We start from the raw sequence: 12800 nt of genomic DNA, 5'->3' as shown, positions 1-12800 counted from the left end.
TCAGCAAACATGAGTGAGGTGTAGATTTAAAACGTCTTCTTCCTCAGGTGTTCACGGGCCAATGAGAGCTCACATGGTCAAACTAAAAATGGGTGTGGGTCCCTCTCTGGGTAACCCATTCCAGGGTCTGGTTGCATTGATCTTCACAAGGTACAGAGAACTGTCACACTCGCTTGTATTGTGACAATGAACGCCTGACTCCGCCCCTCCAGGTTTGGGGATCAGAATCTGGAGTGAGTATGTGGGTTAGGGTTTACCAGGACATGTCCTTTTTTCACGTCTTGTTGGGATTTTAAAATACTCTTTAAAATGTAAAGGAAGTGAAATGTGATGTAAAAGTGTCAGAAATGGGAGTAATGTAGCAAAAATGCATAAAAGGAGCAAAAATATGGCAAGAAAAAGTGATGAAAATAGATTAAAGTATGGTGAGTTTGGTGTAGTTGCATAAAAATGTTAAAAATAAGCAAATATGGTCTCAAATTGTTCAACAAATAATCTTAGTGTCTTGAAGGTATCTGGTGACCCCCTCCCAGTGTCTCGCAACTCTCTTGACTCTCATAGAAATTGCCAGAAAAATCTAAACTATATTAAAAATTCTCAAAACTGGTAAATATAAGAACAAAACACATTTTACACACGTATCCTCAATAATTGCGTAGTTATTAAATCTGAGTAAATCTACTATTATGAATACCTACCTCATGGGAATAGCAGCAGTAGTAGCATTTAAAATGAAATAAGACATTATGAAATGGTAAATAAAAGATCTAATGTAAAGTATTTCTCTTTATTAAGAGTTTTGCTGCCCTGGCTTCCATTAAACATCAGCTCTAGTGTCAGTGCTGAGCTGTTGGCAATTAATACCACCCCACCCCCAGGATTCTGAAAGGAAATCCAGCACCACCTGTGTGTGTGTGTGTGTGTGTGTGTGTGTGTGTGTGTGTGTGTGTGTGTGTGTGTGTGTGTGTGTGTGGGGGGGGGGGGTGTTAAACTCCATGATACAGAAATAATATAAATACTCGTGTTTGACTCTGGTTTCTTTTTGCATTCCATCACCATGTTGAGTAGGGTCTCTATAACTGATGAATGGATCGATGACAGATCACCTTGAGTTACTCACACAGGTCTTAAACTTTAAATCCAACAAGCAGAAGTGTTTTCAGCAGTAAATATATTTACAGAGAACGTTGCACAGACAGAGCGTTAATTCACAGAGGCTCAGATGACGTTTCCTTGTGTTTCACAACGTGATCTGCGAGCTTTGTGGAACACAGGAACGACTTGTTGCACTCGACACAAACAAAGATTCTCCCTGTGCACGTTTGCTGCTGGTGGAGCTCCAGCTTTGCGGCTTGACTGAAGTTCCTGCTGCAGCCTGAGCAGCTGTGTGGTTTCTCATGGTTGTGGATGAACTGGTGACGAACCAGACGGGACGCCATGGCGAACGACATGCCGCAGTCCTTGCACTGGTGCGGTCTCACGCCGCTGTGGATGGCCTGGTGCTCGGCCAGGTTGGACGACTTGGTGAAGCACTTGGAGCAAACAGAACACATGAACGGACGCACTCCCATGTGGATCTTCTGGTGCTCTGCCATACGGCTGGCCAAGGAAAACGCCTTCCCACAGTCGGAACAAGAGAAAGGTTTCTCTCCCAGGTGTTTCCGCTCATGGCGCTTCAAAGAAAGCTCTTTGTTGAAGGTTTTCCCGCAGTGAGAACAGGGAAATGGTTTATCGTTGGTGTGCATGTTTCGCTCATGCTTCCGGAGGTCGGAGGAGCGAATGAAATCCTTGCCACAGGTGTCACACACGTACGGTTTCTCCCCCGTGTGTGTGCGGATGTGCTTGCGGTAATCCGAGGACCATGTATAGGTTTTCACACAAAAGGGGCAGCGGTACGGTCTCTCACCTGTGTGCAAGCGCTTGTGCTGCTGCAGCGTTCCCTGGTGAGAGTAGGCCTTCCCACACGTGTCGCACACGTGAGGTTTGAGCCCAGAGTGCGTCTGCAGGTGACTCTGCAGGTTGCAGAACTTCTTGAAGGCCCAGTGGCAGTGGGGGCACTCGTACGGTCTTTCCTCCCCCTCCACCATGCTGCGTTTCTTCATCGAAATTAAAAGGTGAGAGATTTTGTCATCACTAAATTTCTTTTTCCGCTTCCTCGTTGGACCACTCACATTCTTATTTCCAGAGCTCTTTTCATGATGTAGCGTTGGAGAACCTTGGTTCTTGAGTGTTTTCTGTCTTTGCACAGAACCTGTGAGATTTTCATTCAGCTCATGTACTTCATCAGTCTCCACATATTGACTATTGTATTCTACGTCATCTTCCTTGTTGTGTTGGTGCTCAGATTGTTCCGTCTGTTCTCCAGGTGAAAGCTCTGCAAACTTCTCCACCAGGGACAGGTTTGGTGTTTGAGGGTTCAGATACAGAATTCCACTGTCACCATTCTCCACAGGTGAGTCCATTTTCAGAACATCAGTGTCACTTATGAGCGTGTAGAAAGGATGAATCAGATTCTCCTTCAGATGTCTTTGCACTTCTTACAGTCTTTGTGTACATGTGTAGTGAAGGTTCTTCAGAACCATCTGCATGTGTTTGAGACCTACGGTTAAAACAGAAATGAAGACATTGAGTAGTAGAACATTGTTTTATCATCTTGTCATCTTTATTGGTTACATACTCAACTTTTCACAACAACAATAAAACAGAAAACTTTTTACATGAGGAACTTACCCTGTGGTTTTCTTTGAGCAGCTCCGGTCCAGGAGATGCCAGAGATAAAGTGGCCCCTGGGGTCTGGTATAGCTCTAACAGAGAGCCGTGGTGCATTGAGAGGGGGCGTGGCCTTGGCAGATGCCGTTGTGTGGATCAGCATTTAACCTGCGACTCAGCAGCGTTAATACCTCCACAGCCTGGCTCAGCATACCTCCACCACCAGGGTTAGCTTACCAACTGCTTCCCTTTTAAATGTGCCACTGAACTATTCTAAATACGTCTGCAAAGTTTTAACGATTTAAAACCAGGGTGTCAAACTCTGAAGCCACGGGGGGGTTCACACTGAAAATTACATTCAACAAAAATACCATAGATATAGGTCCAAATACAGTATCTTATTGCTCTACACCTGAAGGGATTTTAAGTCATTTAGACCTTTGGGTCAGGACCCTTTTTCTAATCCACTTTATTTATAAAGCACATTTAAACAGCAAAACATTTCCAAAGTGTTGCACATGAGATCATAAAAACAATAAAACCAAAACAATACAAATGAGCTCCACCACTAAATGAATATAAAACAATAAATAAGAATTAAACAGTTTAAAAGAATAAATAAAAATAAAACCGATTTCAGAAACAATAAAATAACTAAGAACGATAAAATAAAAAGACAACAGGGACAACTTAACTTACACGGTGTCAAAAGCCAGAGAATAAAAGTGGGTTTTAAGACAAGACACTGGTGGGGGTCCCGAGATGCCTTCAAGAAACCAACAATATTTTTTGAACAATTTGAGCCCATTTTTGCTTATTTTTACTATTTTTCTGCAACTACACCAAACTTCTAATATTTTAACCTATTTTCATCACTTTTTCTTGTTATATTTTTGCTCCTTTTAATATATTTTTGCTACATTTCTCCCATTTCTGACACTTCTACATCACATTTCAATGTCTTTTCTACACATTTTTTCCACTTTCCAGACATGTTCATCACTTATAAACCATTTCTACCACTTTTACACCTAATGTCACATATGTTGACCATCATTGTCACTTTTAACCTCTTTTCACCAGATTTCATGATTATTTTTGACAATTTACCACATTCACCATTTTTCATGCTTGCCTGTATGAACTAATAGTTCCTGCTTTTTAAATTACATTACCCCAACCTCCCTTTCCCCCCAATTTCTGTCACTTTTAAGCTAATATTGATGTTTTTATTATAATTTTCAACTTTTAACCAATTTCTGCGGTTTTTAAAATCCCATTTCACCACCTTTTCCACCATTTCTGGTCACTTTGAACCATTTTAATAGTGATTAAAACCAGGATTTCCATCTTTAAGATGATTATAATAATAATAATAATAAACGTTCCTGGATAACAGTGGATATTATTCAGATGAATAAATGAATGTGGTTATTAGGGGTGTCCCGATCCAATATTGATATCGGATATCGGTCCAATACCAGAAAACGAATATATGATTTTATCGGAATGCGTCTGAAATCTCCGATATATATTATATTATATTTATTCAATTGTAGAACACTGTACATCTTATGGTTAAAATGCATGTAACCGATTGGTTAATAATAAATAGGTCAGTTTTTCTCATCCCTACCGTTGCTGACTATTGTTCTCTGTTTGAGTGACATCACTCGATCAAGCCTTTTCTAACATTCCACACTACAAAATAAGTCATAAAAGTATCTATGATTTGTACTGATATTGTATCGGAATCGGTATCGGCCAATACTCAAGGCTCCAATATCAGTATCATATCTGTGATAGAGTGGGACCCCCTGAAGGGGATAATACTGGTCTGACAGTTTCCTTTGACAGGGATGATGGTGAGGTGTGTGTGGTTCTTTAAAGGAAACAAAGAATGAGATGACATTATTAATAATGTACAAATAACATTAACAACACCATTAATAATATACAAATGTATAAAAATATGTTGTTCAATAATAAACATTGAATCAAACAACCAAAATATATGAACTCGGTCAAAAAACCCAAATAAGCAGCAAAACAGCCAATGTGCAGGTATGTAAAGGGAGGCAGTAGCTCAGCACGTAGAGACATGGGTTGGAAACCGGAGGGTGGCCGGTTCAAGTCCCAATACGGACCAAAAATACAGAAGTTGTTCTGGTAGCTGGAGAGGTGCCAGGGCACTGTCGAGGTGCCCTTGAGCAAGGCATCAAACCCCAACACTGCTTCTCATTGTGGAAGTAGCCCCACTCTGACACCTTTCCATTGATGCATGTGTGTGTGTGTGAGAAGCATGTCCCTAAAATTAACAGAATGTAACAGGGATTAATAAAGAAATTAAAATTAAAAAAATAAAATAAATTAAAGGGTAAATGACTAATGAAAGTATTCTAGACGAATTCAGTGGTTTTTGTCTCCCTCTAGTGGAGGCAGGCGCGACTGCACCACACTGGCCAATCACCTGAAGTGCGCATGAGCAGAAAGTATCAAATTACCATCTAAGTGCGTCTGACATGAGTACAAATAAAATGTGTGTTAACCTCAATATAACATCCAGGAATACAGTTTAAAGCTGGAATAAAGTTAGCTACACATTTCATTCTACCACAGCTTATAACACAGTCACGTGACCTATTAAGAACTAAAATACACCCGGAAAGTATTCTAACATGTACATAAGATAAACAATGCCTAAACCAGTCAGATGACAATATTACAGTCTTAGCAAACAATAAACATACTTTAACAGAGAGCCCTCATCCCTTAGAATGCAGTGTTATACTGAGGATGGATGCGCTCAGAAAGGAAATGACGTAACGACCAAGCAGTTTCAGAATAAAAGAACTGTAAACATAAAATACTTTCTGACAGTATCGGAAGTGAAAAAGTTGTATGTTGGCATCCCTAGTGGTTATCACAGATTCATAGAACAATGAACCATCATTTTGATGACTTGTGTTCAACCACCTTCAGCTACTGGTAAAAACTACACACTTCATTACCCTAACCCTCCACAGGGTGGAGCGACTGCAGTGAGGACCAGTGCTTTTCCTTCCTCCTTGGTTCAGCCAATCATTGCCCTCCACTATAAATACAGCCCTGAGTGGGCGGGACTTCCTTTTTACCTGCATTACCTGAATTGTTTGGTGGTGTGTGCCATGTGTCTTTTGAAATGCTTCATTGTAAGTAAAGTTTATTTATTAGTCAGGGTCATATTTACACTAAGTTAATGGGTGGTTCTTGATTTAAGTAGTTTGTAATGAAATTGTGATCTGGTTAGTTTAACGTTACTAAACATTATTTGAATTATCTACAGTGTGTAAATCATTGACGTTCCTCTGCCAGGGTGTCAACTTTCCTTATCTTTTCTCTGTGAACCATCATCAGTCCAGTTGCGAGGCAACATAATCCTTCTCATCACCAACGTCTGCTATTCTGGTGTTGGTTTCCGTAAATAGATGTTTATATTAGGGCTGCACTGATCACTGATCTTTATCACGTTTTGTTTTTTCTAACTGACAATAAATACCTTAAATGTTTCAATCTAATTTTTTTGTAAAACATTGAACAAAACCCATGAATCAATATAAATGTGTTGTTTTAAATGCACATGAGGTAGTTATCTCAAATAGAAATGAAAAGTTTAGAACATTGCTGTCCAAAATATTAAATTGCATCACTTTCTTTCGTCTTTAAATGTTCACATTTTCAAAACAAACTAACATGTGCAACATGTTCCACTGCAGACCTGTTTTCAGCTCTTTGACTAAAACAAAGTGCACAGTCAGCAGTATTTAGGTTTTACAAATAAAGAAAATCACAAGGTTTGAGGTATGATCAAATAATAATCCACAAAACATCTTAAATCACCAATAAAGTGTGGTGTAGATATTTAAACATAGAAATATTAAACTAAAAATAACTTGCAACAGTTTACAGGATAAAAGCTCCTAAAAGTCAAACATTCTGTAAAATAAAATAAATACAGCAGCATGTGTAGTGTAACATTTTTAAAAGTCAATGTATAATGAGTAGAATGAACAGGTTACAGCTAACAGAGCTAAGAGCTAACAGCAGCTAACTGATTGGCTCTTTGCTCCTGCTAGCTTTAAATTTAGCATTAGCTTGATTGCTAGCTTGTTGGTGAATGAGGTGAAGTTGTTACAACTTGTTTCAGTGTTACATGAAATACAAATAACTCTTTAATGTAAAACTGCTTAACTGTGACATGCTAGGTTGACATTTCATGTATGAGCTAACCTCATTCATAGAACAACATGATATTTATGATAAATATTAATCTGGTTTTAGATCAATCCACTAAAACTGATCTTCTGAAAGTTTCTAGTGACGTGATGATGTCACTGACTCTGGTCGTTACACAGTTTTAGTTTGACTTGATCTGATGCTGCCTTTGATACAGTAGATCATAGTATACTGGTTGATCCACTTACATCTGAGATGGGTTTCTGGTACTGTTCTCCAATGGTTTACCTCTTATATTAATAGAAGAACCTTTAATGTTACTATTAATGATATAATGTCTAATATGTCCAACCTGTCATGTGGAGTAGCCCAGGGCTCTGTTCTGGTTCCTGTTTAGTTTTTATTGTATCTGATGCCTCTTGGTCGGTTGATCCATGGTTTTAAAAATGTGTCTTATCATTTTTATGCTGATGATATCCAGTTGTACTGCTCCTTTAATGACTCAGAGTTTCACTTTTATCTGAGATCTTAGATTGTATATCCTGTATCAAAAACTGATCTCCAGATAAATTCTAATTAAACATAAACTCTGATCATGTGATTAAAAAGTCTCTTGGTGATCTGGGCTCATCTGTTAAACCTTGTGTTTGATCAGTTCATGTCTTTGGAGGGTCACTGTCATCTACTGACTAAAAACTGTTTTATCATCTGACAAATATCTCTAAATTGTTAGACATTTAACAATTAGCCGATAGCCACGTTAGCCGTCTCATATTAAGCAAGCGGCTATGGATAATAATAAAATGACCAACGTTAATGTGAGAGCTAGGCAACAATAGTTTAGTCCTACTCTTTACTTTAACCTTTATTGTCATTTTATATTTGTACAACAAAATGATTTGTCTTTACCTTAAAGTGCACACAGCTAAAAAGAAAAACAACAGAAGAAGAATATAAAAAGTAATTCTAAGGTAAGATGGGCCATTATTTACAGATAGAGGCATAGTAAACTATGAATAGATATTACATAAATATAAAATAAATATTTGCACAGTATGAAATGTATACTATTGCAGAAATATAACAAATATTGCATAGTATGTACACTATAGCAGAAATATAAAAGTATAAATATTGCACAGAATGAAATGTCCTGCCCGTCTGTAACATAAATAAACTATATTTAAGTAAAGGACAAATATAATTATTTTTTGTTTGAAAGTGTTATGTTTCTCTTAAAGTCCCAGAATGAAGCTGAAGAAAGTTGACCAGGAGCAGCTAGACAGAAGCAATCGCATCTTGAGACTCAGGTGGTAGTGGGTCGTCTTCTGATCGAGAGGTTGGGGGTTCGATCCCAGTACCTGACTATGTGTCGAAGTGTCCTTGGGCAAGACACTGAACCCTAAGTTGCTCCCAGTGGTCGACTAGTGCCTTGCATGTCAGTCCTGTCCCACTGGTGTGTGAATGTGAGAGTGATTGTGTGAATGAGCTGATATGTAAAGCGCTTTGAGACTGTTTCAGTGGTGATAAAGCTCTATATAAAATCAAGTCCATTTACCATTTACAGGAAATAAATATGGAATCTGGACATGGAATATCTGGCAGGCATCACTACTGATAATGCCTCAAATAATAAGAAAGCCTTTGAGCAGGATTTCACTTGGGTCCCCTGCTTTGTTCACAACCTGCATTTGGCCATTAACAAGGGTCTGGATATAGACGGTGTTTCTGCAGCATTATCCAGATTGAGAAGGACAGTGGCAGCCTTCAGCAGGTCTCCAAAAATGGTCCGACAGCTGAAAAAAAACCCAAAAAGAACTACAGTTGGCAGAACACAGACTCTCCCATGATGAACCAACATGCTGGGATTCAACTTTTGAAATGGTGGAAAGGTTTATTGAACAGCAACAAGCGGTATGTGCAGTTTTAGCTGATGACAGAAAGAAGTGGCACCTCATCGAAAGATACAGATATCACCATTCTTGAAACTGTAAAAGAGGTACTAAGCCCAATAAGTTCATTCAAGGATGCTCTCAGTGGAGAAAAACATACCACTCAGTCTTCTGTCCTACCCCTAACCTGGAAAATACATTCAACTATAACAGTTGAGGACAATGACAGCATCCTAAAACGAGAGCTGAAAGAAAATATTTCAGAAGACCTTAAGGACGTATATAAGAACAGGCACTTGCAGCTGGTACTGAACATAGTCACCTTTCTTGTCCCCCATTTCAAGGACAGTTTTGTTACATTAAAAAGCAAAGTTAAACAAAAACTTTTGTCAAACATTCAGGGGAAAGAAAGAACAACATGATGAATCACCAACACCTACAGGAGTTGAGGATGCAGAAAGCAAGATCAGGAATGAGTTGAAATTGTATGAAACCATGCCTGAGCTGAATGCTGAACGGACCCCCTAACATGGCGGAAAACAAATGAGAGCACCTTACCTCACCTTGCCGGTCTAGCCAAGAAGTACCTTTGTATAGCTGCTTCAAGCTGTGTGTCAGAGCGAGTCTTTAGTACTTCAGGCCTTATTTGTAACCAAAGAAGTGCAAGACCCACTGAAGAGCACATTGACATGCTTGTATTTGTGGCCAAAAAATGTAAGATTGCAAAGCAAATTCAGGGAAGCAAGGCCACCTAAACAGGCGTACACTTGTAAAGCTAACTTTAGCATACGTTTTACTCATTTTTGACTTTTACTATGATCAGAAGTTGTTTTTAAGTTTGGCACATTGTTCTTGAAAATGTTTTTTTTTTTTTTTTGTTTAGAGGTGCTATACTTTATCAAAACAGTTTAGTAGTTGAAATTGTTTACAGGGATGCACTTTAAAAAGTTATCTAGTTTTGATACTTTTATATTTAAAAATACTGTTAGTGTGAAATAGTTGTGTGCACAAAACATTGTGAACATATTTTTTTTTACAATTTATTATTTTTGCATTATTAAAAAGCTAGTGTTATTTGTTTGTGTTCTACCTAAAAAAAAAAAAAAAAAAATCCTGTCAATTTGCACTGTTAAAAAGGTCTTACTTGTTGATATTCTACTTCAAAAACTTGTCAATAAAAAGGTGATCTTTTACTACCATGGTATCGATATTGGTATTGACTATTTTTTTCAGTATCAAAGTTGAGTTTGAAATTTTAGTTTCGTGACAACACTTCCAGGCAGTCTGTGTGTGGGTGGAAAATTTGGCCCTTCGCCTGAGACAGCATGTCCCTGAGCAGCTGGAGCTGCCAGGGATGAGCACACTGCGACTGGAAAATCTCTGCCAGCCAGTGCATGGCCAGTACCAGGATCAATGTGTGGTCGTGGTATCAGAGCCAAAGGGGGGAACGTGTAAAGAAGCACACGCAGCCAACCCTGTACCAGTGCATCAACGCCGAGGAGAGCAAAACCTTGCGCACTGCTTGGCCCCCAACCGTTGCACCACATGTGAATGTAACATCCATTCCACGAATACCGGCACGGACCTGGACAACAGGTCTGCGCCCGTGTCCAGGATCCCTGGGGCGTGTCCTCAATGAGAGGAGATTACCACAGCTACACAGAATCAGTTTACGCGTCAGCATATGCAACCAATGGTGGCACAAACCGCCCTGGGAGTAGACGTACGCCACAGACGGAGTATCGTCTGTCCTCACCAGGACATGATGCCCCCGAGAGACGGAAGGAAGCCTACCGGCGGAACACCACTGAAAGCTTCAAATAATTTATGTGAGAGTGTTGAAGGTCCTCATTCCAGCTTTCCCTTACAGACAGGCTCACGTGAATCCCACCCCAGCCCCTTAAGCTGCCATACGTGGAGACCACCTTCCTGGACGTAACGGTGCCCAGAAAACCCAAGGCCTGCCAGTGGCGCAAAGCCGTGCTCTACTCTGGTGTAACCAACATTCATGACGCACAAGACTCGGCTCTTGTGAGGCCACCCACAGGTGGAACCTCATGTGGAGGCGTCCGTGGAAACCACTTTCCTGGAAGTGGCGGTGTCCATAGGCACCCCGTGTGTCAGAAAAAAACAGGGGTTTGCCAGCGGCACAGCCCAGGTGCACCCCTGCATGACCATCACCAGATGATCACACCATGGGGACCGTGAGTCGGGGCCATCACCCCGTGCGTCATGATGCACAAGGTTTTGCCCACATGAGGCCTTCCACAGCTGGAGTACTTGCCTGTGGAGGCGGCCAAGACAGATTACGAGGATTTTACCCGGTTAGAAAATGCAAGGCATGTCCTGAAAACTTTCACCCGCCCCACCAAGAGGCGTGTCGTAAAAGACACTGAATGCAGGGGTAGTCATAGGTGTTGTGGCGGTTTTGAATGAAATGAGATGGAGTCAAGTAGAAGGGTTACTGGTCAAATTTAGACAAGGGGTTTGTTTAGTCAAAGGGTTTTGAGGCAGACCGGTCTGGGATTCAGAGGTTTCAGTGTGAGCGTCCCCTGAATCTGTAGTTGTTCTGTACTCTCAGGGTTCTGTAGCTGCAGCCCAAACAATGACAGAGCCACTGAGGAAGAGGTCTTGGTGTTATCAGTACGATAGTATCTGGCCTGCTTAAGGCAGTTTGATCAGAACTGACCAGGAGAGATTCTGTAATGACATATCACCGGGAGGACAAAATCCCATGCTGGGAAACATATGCTTCATCCTGTGTTTATCACAAAACCTGCCACCAGACAGGTGATGTAATGGAATAAGCGAGCGTGCTCCAGCCACCGTCTCCGGCTGCGCTAAGCAGCCAGCCGTCCTGGCCTTCGGCCAAGCGGATGCCCTGCTGCATATTTTCTGAGGGGAGGATACACTAGGATGAGGAAATATGCATCAATTAGAACAACAGACATAAAAAAAAACGATCTGTCGTACCCGGAGCAGCAGAAAGGTATGCTTCAAGCATCCCAAGCCTGTATTTCCTGAAATACCTTGTTCAGAGCAAGTATATCTTGGACAGGCCGAATACCGCCCCCCCTCTTTGTTTTGAGGACCATGATCACCTGGAGTAAGTAAAACTTTAGATTATTCACATAAACTATGTTCTATGAGAAATATGAGTGAGATTCCCACACATATTCTGAAATAGAACCCGCACTGAACGTGCAGCAGAAGCGGCAGCGTTGTCCCTTTGTTTTACAGTAAGAGGAGAACCTCCAGTGAAACGCAGGCTGCCTCCAAGTGCTACTGCAGACCACCTACTGTGAGAGAGGCTTCAACCGCGGTGCGGTGGCGCTCTCTCCTGGTGGAACAGTGTCATCCCCCCAGGGGCGATGACACTTGGGGTTTCATAAATCATATTAATTTAATGTAATCAAATTAATTGACATCGGGGCAAGCCTTCCACCACGGGAAACAGTGTGAGCATCACCACTCTGCCTATTGTGGCAGAGTATGCTCTGCTTTGCAGCGCCCTCGGCCTGTAAAAAACACATAAAATCCGAACAGGTGTACAGTAGCTCGGGGACGGAACATCCAGCAGCTTCACTGGAGGAGACGAGGGTGGTCAAGCTGTTCCTTTCTCCTCTTTGTTTTAGCCTGAGTGTGCCTAAGCGGGCTATGCCAGCGAAGCTGCAGCTGAGGCTGAAGATTTCCCGAGCCAACCAGATGAACCACGTTGAGACGGGGGGCGGGCTGATGAGTAACGGAGATTGCAGGCTGCGCAGCTTGGGCAGCCTGGCCCAGTGTGATGAACGTGTCATCTTCTTCCTCCAGCCCCAGCCAGAACTGTGAGATTTTATCCCCATATTACTTCTTTACTAGTACAGTGCCCGTCGGAAGTATGCATTCATGTGGGAGCATAAGGGGTTTATTTGCGGGTGCAAAATGTGGGTGCAATTTTCCTGGTTTAATGTCATCATTTTGTGTTTTTTTTAATCAATCAGT

General features: G+C 41.1%; 1 protein-coding gene across 1 annotated transcript; it reads right to left on the bottom strand.

Moving 5' to 3' along the window:
* Positions 1-462: 462 nt before the first annotated feature.
* On the bottom strand, positions 463-2886 carry LOC114458882 (zinc finger protein 648-like). Its single transcript, XM_028441263.1, has 2 exons — positions 2731-2886; positions 463-2599 (listed from the first exon to the last, which is right to left on the bottom strand). Exon 2 carries the CDS (start codon positions 2460-2462, stop codon positions 1209-1211), a length of 1254 nt encoding a protein of 417 aa, XP_028297064.1. The 5' UTR covers positions 2463-2599; positions 2731-2886; the 3' UTR covers positions 463-1208.
* Between the last annotated feature and the right edge of the window lie 9914 nt (positions 2887-12800).

This window comes from Gouania willdenowi, unplaced genomic scaffold, assembly GCF_900634775.1.
Source record: "Gouania willdenowi unplaced genomic scaffold, fGouWil2.1 scaffold_200_arrow_ctg1, whole genome shotgun sequence".
Taxonomy (NCBI): Eukaryota; Metazoa; Chordata; class Actinopteri; order Blenniiformes; family Gobiesocidae; genus Gouania; species Gouania willdenowi.
The sequence above is the reverse complement of the archived record's forward strand: the minus strand, read 5'-3'. Positions and strand labels throughout refer to the sequence as shown.

What these genes read in the sequence shown, in the direction of transcription:
- LOC114458882 (XM_028441263.1), bottom strand. Translation starts at nt 2,462, where the DNA reads ATGGACTCACCTGTGGAGAATGGTGACAGTGGAATTCTGTATCTGAAC.